The following is a 19132-nucleotide window of genomic DNA, read 5'->3' on the forward strand; positions in this document are numbered from 1 at the left end:
CCAACCAATCAGCATGAAGCCCACCTGCAGCGTCGCACAAAACAGCGAGAATGTCGCCTATCAGCCTGGCGTGCAGATTTTATATACTCCCAGTATTGGCAGTGTGTTATTTTAGTGTTTAGGTGCCAATTAGTCATTTTGAAGGTTGGGTTGATACAAGTAGTGCACTCCACAATCAAACTTGATGAAAGCAACCAATTTTGTCTGAAACACTAAAGTCTTAGTTTTTTTTTAGCAGTATGAAGCACAATGGCACAGTGGTCTGCATCATATAAACCAAGACCCCTATCTGTGTGGAGTTTGTATTTGCTTCCTGCATTTGAAGCAGTTTTTTTTTTTTCCACCCTCCAAACACAAAGGGGTCGATCCAATTAGCCGCAAAGGGTGCGAGTTGCCGTTGCAACGGCGTTAAAACGCTGGCAACGGACCAGCATCTCGCACCCTTCGCGGCCCGCTCTGAGCCCAAACACGCAGCTCTGTGGGGCTGCGAACAAAATTCAGCGCATTCGGGCTGCCGTAAAGTGCGCCCACTGCTACGATGACTCGTGCTGTTGAGATCATCGCGGCTAATTGGATCGACCCCATACAATTAGGCTGACTGGCTTCTACAGGCCCGCTTCCACCGCTGGTCTTACCCATACCGCATGGGGTTTGAATAACTATTTAAACAAAATGGGCCACAAATAGCAGCTTGTTTGGACACGCAAAGACCGCCAGTATGGAAAGCCATGATGTCAGTCAGAATGAATGGTCAGTACAGTTGGACGATAAATGCAGCTACGGTGTAATAGTGTTCACTCTAGGTCGTATTAAGGGCACTTCTGGGCGTGACCGAAACGGGGATGTGGCCACAAAAAAAGGGGACGTGCCCGGCACTGACTGACATGCCGGGCCGCCTTCAAGCTCTCCTGTCTCTGTGAACAGATGCCAGGCACAAACGCCCAGCATCTATTGACCAGTGGTGATCGCAGCACCGCTATTTTCCCACCTGCGGGACACTGCGGCCTGCGGGTGGAGTCGGCACCCGGCAGGTTGTTTTAGCGCAGCGCCGCCAAAATGGCAAGGCGCATTCTGTCCTTTTGAAATCTGTCAGGGCGCAGCGCCCCGCTAAAACAGCCTAGCGGGAACGCTATGTATGTGGTCATCAGTCAGTGGTGCCCTGTTGCGTCCAGACGTTGTGCCAGTACACCGAGTGGGGCTGGGATTGTCTTTGTGTGTGTGTGTGTCCCCAAATCTGATGGCGTCCGCTGGATCTCTCTGTATGGTCACCTTTTATTAGCCCGTGTTTCTAGTGTGTCCTGAAGATTACTCTATGTTAACTCAATGTCTTTAAAACGTCTAGAAAAAAATGTCTTGATATTTAAAATTATACTTCAAGAAAATGATACCAGGACTGTCATTTAGCTGATCTATTTTTCAGGCGGTACAATAGAGGCCAGAGGTCAGTGTTTGTGTGCGATGAGCATTCAGCCAATAGGAATGATTCTTTCCGAGCGTTTCCTCTGACTAATGACTGCAAACAATCGCTTCATGGATTGTGTTCCCGACAGACTTTTGATTACATTACTTCCTGTGTGCTCTCTGTAATGTCAGGACCCCTAACCCCCCCCCCCCCTCTCCCTGCCCCCCTTTCCCAACACACAGGAAAGCAGCAGTATATGGTAATAACTGCAAGGCCAGACTAATGCCTCTCTGCTCAGCTCTCTGTAATGTCCTTCCGGCATCATCTGCCTGTTTCCTCTATAATACATTGAGTGTACCAGCAATAGCGTTTGTGATCCCTTCTCTCTTCATTCAAACCTACATGTGATTTTGAGATTTAGGCCGATCTAACAGGGTCTAGACGCTACCCAACCCTGAATTAGTGTATCTAGCCTATATAAGAGCTGCTGTGTTTTTTTTTTTGTTTTGTTTTTTCAGATTAGACGTGGACTGGTCCTTCTGTAGAAGTGCAACATTATGTCCTCCATCTTGCCCTTCACCCCGCCGGTGGTGAAACGCCTCCTGGGATGGAAGAAGTCGGCCAGCGGCACCAGCGGAGCCGGCGGCGGGGAGCAGAACGGCCAGGAAGAGAAGTGGTGCGAGAAGGCCGTGAAGAGCTTGGTGAAAAAACTGAAGAAAACGGGGCAGCTCGACGAGCTGGAGAAAGCGATCACAACGCAGAACTGCAACACGAAATGCGTCACCATCCCCAGGTATGTGCCTGGGTCGTGTCCTGCATTGGTGATGGGTTCTGTATGTGCAGATGGTGGCACGGGCCACGAGTCCTAACTTGTATTACATCACTAACCTCCGCGGTCGCTGACCTCTGTACATGAACTGTAGCGTTATAGACAACCTATAGAAGGAATGAGGAGGTATTCTGTAATTACCGGTATGTGAGTGGTCATGCAGGGGCATTATAAACTTGCTCTTTGTGTCTCAGTGCAGACCTGTCCTAAAAGTGACCCGTCGCCCGTTAAGCTTTCTTGTAAATGGATGGGCTGCGTAGCTCGGCCTGCAGAATGGCCTCCTCCCAGGTTATGTGTGTGACAGATCTACACGAGGTGTTTGTTAGGCTGAGCTCCATCCATTACTGGATATTCAGTGAGTTATTATTATATATGGTGCCACAAGGGGTCCGCAGTACCGTACAGAAACAGAATGAACGAAACAAGAAACCTGCTTTTGAGAGCTTGCAGTCTAAATGGGAGGGGCAGACAGACAGGGGTGACACAGGGGGGATGGGACAGCTAGTAAGGAGCACAGAGCATTGGCTTAGCATGCGAGCTGGAAGGCTGTGATGAAGAAGTGGATCTTGAGAGCCTGTTTCAGGCTTTATAGAGAGGGGGGAAGAGTCTGATAGCTGATCAGCACACCTGGGAACCTTTGGGGGCTAGAGTCTGATAGATGATCAGCACACCTGGGAATCTTTGGGGGGAGAGTCTGATAGATGATCAGCACACCTGGGAACCTTTGGGGGCTAGAGTCTGATAGCTGATCAGCACACCTGGGAATCTTTGGGGGGAGAGTCTGATAGCTGATCAGCACACCTGGGAATCTTTGGGGGGAGAGTCTGATAGCTGATCAGCACACCTGGGAATCTTTGGGGGGAGAGTCTGATAGCTGATCAGCACACCTGGGAATCTTTGGGGGGAGAGTCTGATAGCTGATCAGCACACCTGGGAATCTTTGGGGGGAGAGTCTGATAGCTGATCAGCACACCTGGGAATCTTTGGGGGGAGAGTCTGATAGCTGATCAGCACACCTGGGAATCTTTGGGGGGAGAGTCTGATAGCTGATCAGCACACCTGGGAATCTTTGGGGGGAGAGTCTGATAGCTGATCAGCACACCTGGGAATCTTTGGGGGGAGAGTCTGATAGCTGATCAGCACACCTGGGAATCTTTGGGGGGAGAGTCTGATAGCTGATCAGCACACCTGGGAATCTTTGGGGGGAGAGTCTGATAGCTGATCAGCACACCTGGGAATCTTTGGGGGGAGAGTCTGATAGCTGATCAGCACACCTGGGAATCTTTGGGGTCTTTGGGGGGAGAGTCTGATAGCTGATCAGCAGACCCTGGGAAGCTTTGTGTCGTTAAATGTCAGCTATAATATGGACAAAGGCAGAACCGCCAGCACAAGAACAAATGTATGTCCGACAATCCCCTGCACCACAGGAGGCCAATTACATAAGCACATTAAGGTTTGTCACAGAAAGCAAGTTGACCTATTTTTGGTAAGGGGTCGCGCTATAAATTGTAGTCTGTCTTTATTTCCTTGGTCAACACTTCAGTGTAATCTCAGTACTGCAAACAGTTGAGTGATATTTGTGTAACCTGCCTTACATTTGGGCTGATGTGCGTCCTCTCAGCGCCTGCCATGTACATAACCACCTTGTTTAATACAGACTTTCTTAATAATGACTTTTATTTTCATTTGGGGGGGGGGGGGGGGGTGTCGTGTCTATTTCTATACTAGATTGTGATTACAGGTCATGTACATCTTGCCAGTTCTCAGCATTCTGTTCCATCTGATTTTTAATTTTTTCTGTCTTGTGGCCTTTATAATGCATTGAGACAGGATAATATTGGCACCTGACGCCCTTTTTTACCTGTAATTCCTCTAGGACTGCGAAGAGACACTGGGGGAGATGCATCAAGCCTCGGGAAGAGATCAAGTGAGGGAGTTGCCCATGTCAACCAGTCAGATTATCCAGCACAGCCTGTGAAATGACAGCTAGAAGCTGATTGGTTGTCTTGTGCAACTTCTCCACTGTGTCTCTCTCCGAGGCTTGATACATTTCCCCCTGTATGCTTTCCCTTTGATGTGCTTTTTATACGTTACGCTGTACTTGGTCCTCTTTTCTTTGCATGATGACCACCTACTATTAATGATGACCACCTAATACTGCCGGTGACCTACTGCTACTCGTTATCAAAAGAAACTAATTTCGCCTTCTGGCCTGAGATTCATGGGCAGGGAATTATTTTCCTTTCCATCTGCACAACATCGTTAAAGAAAAACAGTTGTGAATATATAAACTGATCCAATTATCCATCCAGTATGTGTTCTGGTTGTGCAAAGTGAAATCCTTTCCCACAAAGCATTGTCGGCAGTTAGAATGTGGACAGCATAATGCCGACACGGTACTAATACTATATAAAACATTCTAACCACGCTGGCAGTATGTCTTTTAAACATGCTGCTTTACCATCCCGTTTACATGCTATACTGCCGGAAAAGGTGAAATGCTTTAGCTTGCATCAGTGCCGAATGCTGTCCAAATTCTTAACTGCCGAAATTGCAAATGTCGACATAAGGTACCAAACCCCCGCACAGCACATGGGCAGATCTGGGAAAAATTTTACTAAAATGTCTGAATGATTCCTTTTTCTAACTTGTATGTTTTTCTTCAATTCTTAATGACAGCCATGATGTTGGTGGCCTTTGTAAGTTGGGTAAAGGCAATTAAATATAAAGCACCCCCCTTCTCCCCGGATGGTATAATGCAGCTTCTCCTCTTTTAAATTGTCTGAGCTGCCCATGATTAATGTAAGTCGGTGTGTGCAGCAAGGAGGCCGAGTGAAGGAAGTCGCGCCAGGCGTAATGCCCTCTACGGCCATGGTTTGGCAGGGATTCTGTGATGTAGTATTGGCTTGTGCTCGGTTCCCGTACTGTGAAAGAACCCAATAGAAACGGAATGGGACTCAAGCCTGGAAGGTCCCAGTGAGTGGTCTCCATTCACCCACATCCATTGCAATTGAGGGAACTGCCGTCATCTGCATGTTGAAGCTCCTATGGGTGGATGCTGTCATTTACTTCTCACACAGATTAGGGCTGGCAGGAATGTTGCTACAAACGGCAAAGTTCTCTCTTTTCCGCGGCGTGTTCTGGTGTTTAGCGTGGAGACGTTTTGCGGTTACTCTGCATCTTGCATGTGGCAGCATGACTCCTGTGTGCGTGGCCGTATCACCGTAACACTGGCAGCATTGGAGCAACGGGCACCTCTGTGGGGCTTCTCTTTGTCTTGTCAGCCTGCTGATATCTTGTATTGTTGCCTGTGTGTATTGCTCTGTATTGGTGCCGGTAGGTCATTAGTGTCTGGCTGTGTCTTTATACTCGTGGCTTTAGATCTTGCGGCCCTGTTTGTTATTTTGTACGTGCTCTCGAGATTCAGGGTTTATGCAAAGCTAGAAGACGTAGGAAGGGGATTAAATTATTGGCGATATGCGGCAGAACATCAGCGCGATGCTTTGCTGCGCACATACTGTCCTGTTACGGTGCCACTGACATTGCATGTTTTCCTACGCACTTCTGTGTGGCTAAACTTGTGATGTGGCTGGACACAATGTGCCATTCCAGGGCAGCACATCGCATCCTTCGTGTTAAATTCTGTGCATAAAGTGTTGAACATCTAGATGTATTCATGGCTGTTGTTTTGTATTGATCAATAGAAAGTATCTTTGTGTCTCGGACCATAAAGCTCCTATTCGTAGTCTGCTCTCTCGCACAGCTGTGGCCGAGCCACAAGAGCTTATGGCGGAATAGGGATGTAAGGGGAATAACGGGAGGTAACGGAGTAGATTAGGGCCTTTTTATTCATGGCAGGTTTATGAAACCATTGACTTTAATAAAGACCTTTCTGTCTGGTCCGCTTTGATTTGAAAGGGTAACGCTACTCAAATATGACATTGCCCAGTGAAGATCAACACGGCGAGTTCTGCAACTTACTGGAATATCTCCCGATACGCGAAGCGAAACTTCTGCTCGAAATCCTCTGTTGAAGTCTCAGAACTGCGCCTCTGGCTGATAGACGGGTTGCGAATACATTTTACTTTTATTAGCAACAACCAAAACCATCAGTGGGCGGCATAGTTTGCGATTCCGCAACTTGTGAGCACTTGCATGGATTTTATCGTGCACATAGCTTAAGCCGGGTAAACACTAGATAATGTATCGGTCATTTTGGGCCAAATTGGAACAACATATCGTCCACATCGTCCAGTGTACGCAGTTTTGCGTGCTCCCGTACGGCGTTCCTCACATCTTCTCATCTGCTGTATTGCACGGCAGGTGAAAAGATATCTTTAATGCTTTTGGGCAAAGCGTGAAGTGTATACGCCCAACTGGACGACCAGGTAATATGTCGTTCCGATCTGGGCTCTGAAGACGCCACCTCGGCCACTCCCATAGCCTCCATTTTCTTTTCTTACAGTCAGCTCATCGCATGCTGTTTTCCAGAAATCATTAAGATGCGAAATGCGGTCCTAATACCGACTGCAGGGATTCCAGCGCTTAGAATGCCAGCGCTGAAATTCCGACACCTGTCAGAATCCTGGTGCCAGAATCCCGACAGTAAGTATTTGGGTCAGGGGGAGGGTTGGGGTAGGGTTAGGCACTAGGCAGATGGTTGGGGTTAGGCACTAAGGGGGGAGGGTTAGGTTTAGGGTGCGGAAGGGGGGGGGTTGGTTTAGGCACGAGGGAGGGAGAGGGGGAGGATTAGGATACTGACCGACAGGTGTCTGTATCCTAACCCTGTCAGGATGCCGGCGTCGGCATTTTGTCCTCCGGGGTCCCGAGTGCCGGCATCCCTTACCCAGCCCGGAAACTCCATAGCGTCATTTGCACATCGTCTAGTGCAGTGGTGTCAAACTCTGGCCCTTCAGCTTTTGTGGGACTACATATCCCAGAATGCCCTGCCACACTTTTAGAATGTCCTAATAGCAAAACTGTGGCACTGCATCCTGGGATGTGTAGTTCCACTGCAGCTGGAGGGCCCGAGTTTGACACCACTGGTCTAGTGTGTACCCAGCTTTACTGTAGCATGATCTACGCAGTATGCACAGAGATTCCCAGAATATCTTCTCCCCATCTCATTCCTGCTCGTTAGGAAGTGGTGTAATCCTGCAAATATATATATTCTGTTTTGGAATAACTATTTTATATTTTTTATTTTACTATCCCTTTATTCTCTTAATACTTGAAGCTTTGACAAAGGCTGCTAGAACTCCATTCCCCCCCCCACATACATATTCCCTCCCATGTACGCAGCCATAGGTCTCAGTTGAGGGGATCATTAGCCGCCTCTGCGCTGTAACTCTCACTGTATTGTATGTAGCATTGCTGGTGACAGTAGCGTCTACCCGTATAACACACGCCGGTGGTTTACACCCACATAACCGGACTGTGGCTTTCTTTTGGTGACCTACTGACACAGATTTATATTCTTATGTCTAAGCAGGCAAACATCACTTCATTTACTGACTGATTACCATGGTTACTTTTATGTGTTAAGAGCAATACTCCGAAATGACTGTGATAACTATTTGTAGGTTATTTAGAGGTCTACAATGTATAGGCAAACAGACTTGCAGTGTACAATAAGTACATGTAGCATCCTATGTAATAATGCCACAAATACAGAGACAAGGCGTGACTATTATCGGACACAGGCCTTTATGAGGTATATTTACTAAAGCTTCTAAAACAGACAAGCGATGTTGTTTCCCATAGCAACCAATAGATCCTAGATATCATTTCTCTATTGTGTTCTAGAAAACGATAGAAATAATCTAATAATAATTTAGATATTTCTGTTAACACTGTTGTTGTTTACAAACAAGATATGTTCCGATAACTGTGTGTAACTATCCGGTGATCAGGGGCAGGTTTATGGTGACAAATCTTTCCACAACTTTCTAAAAAAAAATAATAATAAAAAATAAATATATATATTTATATAATGTGTGTGTGCAAAGGAAGATCACAGCACCAATTTATTACAAAACCTCTCAACTGATAATTACGGATCACTTCCATATATAGTACCTTGTTAATCTTATATAATATGCATGTATGTATGTATAGAGCACCCCCCCCCCCCCCCCCCCAATAATATGGGTGGCAGCTCAACCAGAAAAAATGTATCAGTGCTGATCTGTTACATAGGAAAAATGCTAGTTATTGTAACTGGTACTGAGCGCCTCACGTGTTGATAAGAATTTATATATGTATATTTCCAATATCGCCTATAAAAAAAGTTTTCAGTGCAAAACCTAAAGTGCCAAATGTATCAATAAAGTGCCAATTAAAATAAAGTGCAATGTGCAAACACTCTAATAAAAAAAAAAAATATTTTATAATAAATTAACATGTGTACTCTTAATACAGTGTGTACCCAGCTTATAAATATGTGCAAAAATCAGCAATCCATACAATGCATGTAAATATATAAAAAAACACAATGTTTATTTAACACAAATACACTATCCTAGTCACATAGGAATAGTCTATCTAAAATTCATAACAAACATACATATACAGGAAAAATTATTTTAAAAACCAAAATATAAAAATGAGGATAAAATTGCATATCTGGTTATACAATTGGTAAGTTCATGAAAGGGTAGAGAGCAGGAGCATCTTACACGGACGAAACGCGTTGGATGCTCCTGCTCTCTACTTTTTCATGAACTTACCAATTGTATGACCAGATAAGCAATTTTATCCTCATTTTTATTTTTTGGTTTTTAAAATAATTTTTCCTGTATATATCTAATTTTTATCAGCACATGAGGCACTCTGTACCTGTTCCAGTTAATATATATATATATATATATATATATTTTTTTTTCCCCCTTTAGGCTGACCACAAATGTCTCCTGTAGATGCTTACAAACCAGTACGAAAAAATAAGTCATGTATGTGACTATTAATTGAAAGTGATCATTTTCTAAAAAAACAGATAAGTAACAGAAGCAGAAGACCAGATTGGTATGCAGTTGGGAAGCCGGCGGACGTAATCCAGACGGCCGGCTTCCCGACTGCTTTATCCTGGCAAGAGTTAAATGACAGGCGTCTAAATCTAGATGCCTGTCATTTTACCGACGCCGGGAGACCGGCTCCTGGCTTCCCGTTCGAAGTGATGCCGAGCGCGGACAGCCGCGGGGGAGGGAGGAGGGGAATAGGTTTAGGGCTCCCAGGGGGGACTTAGGGTTAGGCACCCCCCGGGAGGTTAGGTTTAGGCTAGGGGAATAGGGGGTTAGGGTTAGGCACACCACCGGGAGGTTAGGCTAGGGGGAGGGTTAAGCACCTTTTCCCCCCCGGGAGGTTAGGTTTAGGCTAGGGGAATGGAGGGTTAGGGTTAGGCACCCCCGGGGGGACTTGGGGTTAGGCAGCGGGAAAGGGGGGGATTAGGTTTAGACATTTAGAGGGGGGATTAGGGTCAGGCACTGGGGGGAAGGTTAGGGTTAGGCACCCCTTAGGAGGGTTAGGGTTGGGAATTAGGTTAGTGAATACTTACCTTACGGATGATCGGGATTTTCACCCATGTCGGGCAGCCACTGTCGGGATTCTAACTGCGCTTGGTAAATGGAATAGGTTTCTATGTGCTATGATTAGAGTATGAACTAAGATTTGAACTAAAGATTTTTCTGAATTTGGTTGTTTTACGTATTTGCCACAAGGGGGAGTAACGATTTCAGCTTTGCGCAGCGCTGTACTGAGAATGAGTATCTGGCAGGGACTGCTGGCCCTTGTAGTACCATATGGGGGATCATGGGGGTACCGCCTTGTAAGTTTGCTCTCCATTTTACAAACACATGAATGTATAACCTGGTATAGGGATCCATTCTCTGCAAAACACCATAAAGTGGAGCACAGCTTATCACATATTTACAAACTTGTGTGACGAAGACGTACAGTATATGTTATATATACATGCAGAACGCTAGCTTTTATATTTTCTTCATAATTGGGTGCGAGGAGGGGGGGAGGGGAGAGGTCTGTGCAAGTGTATACACCAGTCATCTGCCCAATGTGTTGGGCTTGACAGCTTAACTGGGCGGGCATTTAAATTGCCCCCACCAGTTGAGCTGTAAATCACCACCAGGTCCCTGCGGCGAGTGTACGGGCAATCGTCGGGTCACCCGTACACACCAGCAGATGACCGATTATGTCTGGACGACATCATATACAGACATATGCGCTGTACACACACCGGCGATGGGCGATAGATCCATCGGTGTGTACCCAGCTTTACACTCTCGTGCAACACGCCAAGCTCAATTTTAGATAAGCTATCTGTAGGTCCACTCATACGCTGAGACCATAACATCCCCACACAGATCGGGCCCTGGTCAGATTTGAACCTATGCATTTCAGCAGTGCTGACCATCGTGCCATAAAACAGGGACATGGAAGGTGAACCACATAAAAGCCAAGCGTAATAGTTATTTTATGTTCTCTGGATGCGTTGGGGGATGTTTGGGAGTGAGAAGCTCCTGTTACCCAGTCAGGAAATCTGAGAGACAGTCACTCCGATAAAATTATAATTAAAGCTGTTCCTGTCTGTCTGTTAATTACACTTGGCATTTCTCCTAAAAAGTACAGTATATGTTTGCCGTCTCAGGTTGTGTAATCATGCCTGTTATCTCTGTTTGATTTGTGGCTGCACAAATATTTGATAAAATGCTGGGGGGTCAGCTACAATCCAGAGATTTAACAAGGTTCTAAAGCTTTTGGATCATATGGACCTTTTCATTTTGTGTTTATAGGTATAAATGTCCTCTAAGTGAAAGAACCTCATGGACATGAGGCACAGTTCCCTAGGAACCACTGACCTCAGTGAGGCACGAGGCACATTTTCCCAGCAAATGCTGACCACTCCGAGGCACGGTTCCCTAGGATACGCTGACCACACTAAGGCATGAGGCACAGTTCCCTAGGAACCACTGACCTCACTGAGGCACAGTTCCCAATCGGGTTGGGTACGGGATGCTGTCGCTCGAGATACCGGCTGTCGCTCGAGCATCCCGACAGGGTTATCATACCGACACTTGTTGTTCGATATGCTAACCCTCCCCCTCTACCTACCCTATCACTCCATCCCCAGTGCCTAAACCTAACCTCCCCCCTTAGTGCCTAACCATAACTCTCCCTCTAGTGCCTAACCCTTCAACCTAACCCTCACTCCCAACCCCGCTACTTTTCTTTGATATCTCGGTGTTCGGGATTCCGGCTCGGGTAATGTAAATGTCGGGATGCCAAACGTATCCCTTTCCAAACAACCTGTGATCTCACTGAGGCACGAGGCACAGCTGATTAGGAACCAGTGGTTTCACTGAGGCGTGAGGCTCTATTCGTTAATAATCAAAATGCACAGTGCAGGGTATAATGCTTGTTCGGGAGATACTTTTCCTGTGGGCTCATTGGAAACTACAACTTTAAATCCAAGGTGATTCTCAGTGAAGGAATGTTGCGTTTTATTCATAGGATTATTTCCTAGCATGTGCTATTAGTTACTTACATTTCAGAATAGAAAGTCCTATTAAATATTCAGGCACACAAGAATGGGGCACCGATTTAATTTAAACACGAAAGCGATGTACAGCGATGAACTATTCAACCTGCACACACCAGTCTGGCCTATTAATACACACGACTAGAAGGTTTTATTCCGTTTATTAAATCAACATCTACAAAACATACGCAGGTATGAGCTAAACAGAAACACGCTGTGCGTGCAGTGCTAATCCTTTTCACTGATATTATCTAAGGTCTCTTACCTTGTACAGGGCTAAAATATAGCTGGCCTCCGAAGGTGCAGGGGTTATCGTTATGTAATGATGTAGTGTCTGATCCTGGAAGCTGCAGCGTCTGCCTGTGTATCTGTTACCGGTATTGCTTCTGCAACTATATGCAAACGTCTGTACAAGCCCTTCCGGGTGTGCCGCCGGTCGTCTTTGGCGCAACCATCGGTCACACCTTAGAAGCTTTGCACCGGCACCCCATGCGAGGTGCAGTTTGTCTGTCAGAGTATGGCCTCTAATATGAACGATTATTGCGATTTAGAGGTTAGCACCGGCGGCTGTCTGTCCTGGGTGCCGACGGAACTGTCGCTCTGTTCGGGCGTGATAGCTGTCAGCGCCAGCATTTCTGCTCGCCCCTTCCTTTAGACGGGTGTAGCCTTTTTACGCGGCTAAACCAAGTCTAATTAGGCACGACAAGCTTGATAATGAATGGGCGACCAAAAAAACAATTGAATTACGACATTGGATGCTCATTAATTAGAGCGCCTTAAAAAAACTATTGAATCGCCCCCTTTATTCATTGGTTGGAATCCTGTCTGATCTTTATATAATGCAGGGGTTCACAGTCCTCAAATGCCACCAACAGGCCAGGTTTTTGGTTTTCTTGGCTCATGCACAGGTGAAATCTATTTTGCCGGGTCATGAGATTGGCGCTTAATTGTCTAGCACTCCTCAGAACGGTTCAACCAATAATAAACTGTTTCCAGCACCTGGTGTGATTGGCTGGCTGTAAGGGGAGCACAGGGGCCCCCCTAACTTTTTTTTTTTTTAAATATCTTTTTATTGAACAGCAATAAAACAATTATACATTGCACAATCCAAGAATTAGAGAAAATAAAATTGTCTGATAAACGACTAGTCTGTTTCTTGGAACAAACAATATACAAACTACTGTTAATCTTTTCAAACTTTTTTGGAAAATAGTACAAATATAGATTGAAATTATGTCAAAGTACAAAGAAACAAAGTACTTGAATATAATATAATGTAGAAAATTACAAATACTGTATAAAAAATCAATATAGTACACCGTATAGAAATGCCAGTAAATATACAATCAATGTCACTCAAACTATGCAACTTATAGAGCCAGTGTAAGCAGCAATTGAATTTTGAGTTAACCAATTATCACATCAACTTCGGTATATCAGTCAATCGTTGCGTCAATATAATCTACATCAATGCAGAATTACATTAGAAAAAAAAAAAAAAGGGGGGGAGAGTTAGAATAAAATGATAAAAGAAACAGAAGAAAGAAAGGTGAAATAGAAATAGAGGGTGAATCACTGACAGAAGGTGAGAGATACCTTGTCTGGGGGGATTCACAGAGAGCTACATATAAATAGCACAAATAGGGGCATTTTAAGTGATATTTCTTAGCATAAACCATTCCGTGTGATCAAAGACTTTCCATATGTTATTCTGAATCTGGACCGGTAAACATTGTATGTATGGTTCCCATTTTTTGGAAAAAATCCGTACCCCTCTTTCGATGTTAAAGATAGCCATACGTCTCTCCGCATAAATAACCTCCAGCAGCGCAATTTTCCATTCCATTAGTGTAGGTGCTGATTTTGAGATCCAGTAATTAAGGATAAGTTGTTTAGCTACTGTAACCATGACTCTCAGAGCAGGTTTCCATGGGCCCAAGGAGGACTCAGACTCCCATATTGAAAATTCTGCGAAAATAAGAGCTGCCGCATTTTTGGACAATTTAAGATGTATCGTATTATTTAGATAACACAAAATTTTATTCCAAAATCTATGGATCTTTCTGCAGTACCAGAGGTTATGCGAGAGAGAGGCATTAGAGCAGTCACATTTCACACAATTTCCCTCCTCCAGTGGCACAAAATGTCTCAGTTGGGCCGGAGACATATATGTACGATTTAAAATTCTAAGATGAATTTCTTGATGTCTCGCTGACTTAAGGCAGGGTAAAACACAATCCAGATTCGCAACAAATGGCTCCAAGTCACATAATTCGGGTATCTCTGTGTGCCAAGCTTCCGCAACTGGTGCCCAAGCATGTATAGGAATTTCAATCAGGTATTTATATAAATGAGCTATTCTGAATTTGGTTGAGCGACATAAGAGTAGAATGCGACCCATTGTATCTGTGTTAATTGAGATCCATAAAGGATTATCTAAGGATTGAATGAAATGACGTACTTGTAGAAACATAAAAAATTGTGTACGAGGGATGTCATATTTATCCTGTAATTGTACAAAGGAGAGCAAATTGCCACCCGGATCAAATACATCTTTGATGGACATGATTCCCTTTTGATTCCACATTTTAAAAAGAGGAATGTCAAGTGAAGGGGGAAAACAGGGATTACCCCATAAGGGGATGTACGGGGATGAAAAAGGATTTTTCCCCAAATGTGTATTAACCTTCAACCACGTAGTGTAAGTGTCCCAGAATAAAATATTAGAACGAAATATCTTAGGAATGTGTATTTTAGGGGTGTGTAACAAGGCTGCTGGGGCATATGGGTGAAATAATGCTTCCTCCAAGTCAGGATTAGTATAGTGATCGGTATGTAATAACCAATCAGTTATATATCGGAATATGGCAGCTTTTGCAAATGCAGAGATGCTTGGGATGCTCAGCCCTCCATTTTTTTTCAATAGGTAAGCTCGGGAACGCGGCATTCTGGGTTTCTTGTACTGCCAAATGAATTTAAAAAAGATCTGCGTAAACTTCAGTACATCCACTCTTGTTAAAGTAATGGGTAAAGTTTGTAAAAGATAGGCTAGTTTCGGGAACACCACACTCTTTATTACAGTTACTCGTCCGAGTAGAGAGAGTTTAAGATCTTTCCAATTCTGGAGTTGGGAGTTTAATCTATTTAGCAATGGAGAGAAATTAAAAGCATATAGAGAGGATAATTGAGCTGGTATAAATATACCTAAGTATTTTAATTTATGTGTTGCAATTGTGAAAAGAGAGGCTATGTGGGGATGTGTAGCTAAAAAAGTAGCTGCATCAATAGGGAGCAACTCAGATTTACTCACATTGATCCGATAACCTGCAAATGATCCAAATGTGGTAATTAGATCCAGAAGTGTAGGGATGGATCGTAGGGGATCAGATATAAAAAGCATCATATCGTCTGCAAATAAAGACAATTTACATGTTTGGTTTCTGATAGTAATACCCTTTACCTCCGTTTCCTGTCTTATTGCTATTGCCAATGGCTCTAGCGCAATTGCAAACAAAAGTGGAGAAAGCGGGCAACCCTGTCTCGTCCCTCTCTGTGTACAGAATACAGGTGATAAATATCTATTAGTGAGAATCTGAGTAAGGGGAGAAGTATATAAGGATCGTATGATCTCAACAAAAAGGGCGGGCATACCAAACCGACGCAGAGATTCAAACAGGTGATCCCAGGTTACCAGATCAAACGCTTTTTCTGCGTCTAAAGACAACAAGAACCTGGGATCACCCGTCTCGCCCATATGCAGAGACTGCAGCACCGTAAGGACTTTCCTAATGTTTGTGACAGAATTTCTGCCACAAATAAACCCGGTTTGGTCCGGGTGTATGATAGACGGGAGAATCAACTTCAACCGCTCTGCTAAAATTTTTGTCAATAATTTATAGTCTACGTTAAGTAGAGAAATGGGTCTATATGATGAAGGCAAAAGGGGGTCTCTGCCTGACTTCGGCAGAACTTTTATAATGGCCGAATTAAAATAGTGAGGGATTATTTTACTATCCATTATGGAGTTAAATACATTAGTTAAAGTCTCTGTGATTTGGGGACGTAATATTTTGAAAAACTCCCCACTCAGACCATCTGGGCCTGGGGCCTTGAACGTCTTGAGAGATTTAACAGCCTGATCTACCTCTTCATGTGTAATTTTGCCAATCAATATATCAGCCTGTGCAGATGAAATCTGTGGCATGGTGTGTGATTCCCAAAAAGCCTCCTTTTTAGTGATATCTATTGGGTCTTGGGAATAGAGGTTTTGGTAGTAACGGAAAAAGATATTCGCGATATCTTTGCCATTGAATTGTATGGCAGAGCTTTCATCTTTGAGAGCTGCAATATTATTATGTGGCTTGGTACCTCTCAGCATGTTTGATAGGAGTCGGCTAGGTTTGTTGCCGTATCGAAAGAAATGTAATTTACCTGAGTATACATATTTATCATCCATTTGAGTGAGGATTTGATCAAAGTGTAACCTGCACTCACCATATGCGGCTCTAGTCACCGGTGAGGATGAAGCTCTTAGAGCTTGAAATGCGGATGTTAAGGCCGTCTGTGCAGATCTATAAGTGGCGTCCTGTTCAGCCTTATATTTTGTCATAAAGGAGATAATTTCCCCCCTAATCACCGCCTTAGCAGTTTGCCAATATAAACCTGGGTTATCTTTATGTATTTGGTTGTTCATTTCGTAATTGGCCCAAGCAGACTCTAGCATTGACTTAAATTTAAGGGATGAGGCTAATTTTGCCGGAAATCGCCATTGGGAGTATGAACCCAAAAGGAATTTCCCCTGTACATCCACCCACACCGGCGCATGATCCGAAATAGCTATAGTTTCAATCGATGTATCGATAATCATTGGGGATATTGAGTTAGATAAGTAAAAATAATCAAGCCTAGAAAAGGCGTTATGAGTGGCTGAGTAGTACGTGTATTCCAGATCAGTGGGGTGTCTCATTCTCCACACATCTAATAAATTCAATTCTTTGGCTATATAATTTAAACCTATTTTTGGTTGTTTGGGGGAGGAATGAGAGAAAGTTTTCCTATCTAAGGTTGGGGAAGCGACCAGATTGAAATCACCCCCTAATATAATCTTAGAATCTGCAAAAGAATATAATTTGTTAATCAATCCTAAGAAAAAAGATTTATCATATATATTGGGACCATAGACATTACACAAACAATATCTAGTGCCGTCTAGCGTGACATCCATAAGAATGTATCGGCCCTCTTGGTCTACATCAGAGGAGTGAATATCGAATTGAATACCCTTGCGTATTAGGATTACCACTCCACGTGACTTAGAACCAAATGATGATGACGCCAGTACCTGGTGGTGCAGTGTGTTTAGCTTGGCGTGTTCTGTGGGAGTTAAATGAGTCTCCTGTAAATAAGTGATATCGGATTTAAGCTTATTAAGATATGTCAATATGCGCTTTCTTTTCACTGGTGAGTGAATCACCCTGACATTCCAGGTGCAAAACCTAAGGTGGGAATGCATCACAAGGTGTGGAAATTAGGTAATGCAAATAGTAAAAAAGTGTAGTATAAATGTTAATATACTCCCCATAATACCGGTTGGTGTTAGGTAGGTTCATAATAATATGAATGTCGGCTCTAGTATAAGTCATAAATAAGCTATGAAGGGCATGAGCTTCGTGATTCATACAGTATAAAGAAACAAATAAACAAATGGACATAGACATAAAAAGAAAATAAAGAAAGACGCTGATATGCAGAGATTGCGAATCAAATGCAAACATATAACCAAAACTATAGTCATTGATCTCAGCCTATTGAAAAGGAAAAAAAAAAAGACAATAGTCTTAATAATAACTATAAAGCAACATCACAAGTATATATGTAATTATAATCCTAAATCAGACTATAAACATATTTTTGAAGAAAAGGGTAGAACCTGGTAAAGGCATCAAAATAGGTATGGGACATCTTCCCGTAATCAATCATTCTGGTCCATCGTGGAGGGGTCCGAGGACTCTTTTACTTCGTTAAGGAAAGCCTGGGCGTCAGCAACTTCTGTGAAATCTTTAGGGCCTTGAGATGAGAAAATGCGAAGTCTAGCTGGGAATAAGAGCGCGAAGCGAGTCCCTGATTGGATGAGCTGAGAGCAGACAGGGGACATATTTCTGCGTGCTCTGGCAACCTCCGCGGAGTAGTCCTGGAACAAGAGGATACGTTGGCCATCCCACTGAAGAGGGCCCTTTTGTCGAGCAGTTGACCATATCAGATCCTTGTGACGAAAATTTAAGCACTTGAAGATAACAGCTCTAGGGCGTGAGATGTTAGAATCGCGAAAAGGACCTAATCTATGTGCTCGTTCTATCTCAAAATTATTCAGTTCAGCCGAGATGCCGAGTAGCTCAGGGAGATCGGTTTGAAGAAATTTAGTGAGATCGTTGCCTTTAATCGTTTCCTTAAGACCCAGAAGTCGCAGGTTGTTGCGTCTGGACCTATTTTCCAGATCGTCTACCTTGGATAGTAATTGTTGTTGTGTGGTCGACATGGTAGCAACTTGTTGTTTTAGTTCCGAAAGTTCATGAAAGTTGACTCCGATCCTGTTTTCATTTTCACGCACTTGTTGTGAGACAGAGGACATTTGCGTCTTAATATCCGCCAGTGCCCCCATGAATTTATCCGCTTGGTTTTGCAGTAGTGGTTCCACTGTTTCTTTAATGGCTCTAACTATCTCTGCATATGAGAGAGGAGCAGGAACCGGGCCCATTGTGTTATGGGTAGTAGCGGGTTCGGAACTATGTGTATGTGGCATGTTTTCCACAGAGTCTGTAGGTTGATCTGTACGTTTGCTACTACCCCTGGCTCGATTTGCCTTGGGGGTGGGCTGTGGAGCCATGAACTTATCCATGTAGAGATTGGTCTTAATTTTCACCAGGTTATGATAATACTGAGGAGTGTGTTGCTTAGAAATGGCTGTGATCACAGACAGGAGATCCTTTACATTTCAAATAATTGTGAAGTAACTTGGAAAATAGGGCTGGAGCACCATCTGGTGGTAGAAGCTGGCACTGTAACTATTCCCCAGAGTAAAGGATATGTACATAAATATTGCCAAATTTATCATCAGCTATAGCTGGGGATTCAAAAGAAGTATAGAGTTGCAAGACTTCTGTTTATAAGCAGCTGTACGTTCTCCAGTATAGGGCTTTAACTGGTAACACACAGTACCTTGTCTCCTGTATATGCAGTGTCTGCAAAATGGCGCCGTCTGTAAAAGGACCTTGAAAGGAGCCAGCGTCTGCCTTCTGCAATTATGATATGCGGTCGCGGGGACCCGTCCAGCGGCGTCCCCGTGTGTTCCCCT

General features: G+C 44.0%; 1 protein-coding gene across 2 annotated transcripts in view; it reads left to right on the forward strand.

The window, feature by feature from the left end:
• Nucleotides 1-19132, forward strand: part of SMAD2 (SMAD family member 2) — a 57714-nt gene that overhangs the window by 13104 nt on the left and 25478 nt on the right. For both annotated transcript variants that reach the window (XM_088476493.1, XM_088476494.1), the window contains exon 2: nucleotides 1921-2195. In XM_088476493.1, the coding sequence (XP_088332619.1) occupies nucleotides 1960-2195 (236 nt within the window). In that variant the 5' untranslated portion in view covers nucleotides 1921-1959. The remainder of the gene's footprint in view (nucleotides 1-1920; nucleotides 2196-19132) is intronic.

Source organism: Taudactylus pleione, unplaced genomic scaffold (assembly GCF_031769625.1).
Source record: "Taudactylus pleione unplaced genomic scaffold, aTauple2 ptg000189l, whole genome shotgun sequence".
In the NCBI taxonomy this organism is placed as follows: Eukaryota; Metazoa; Chordata; class Amphibia; order Anura; family Myobatrachidae; genus Taudactylus; species Taudactylus pleione.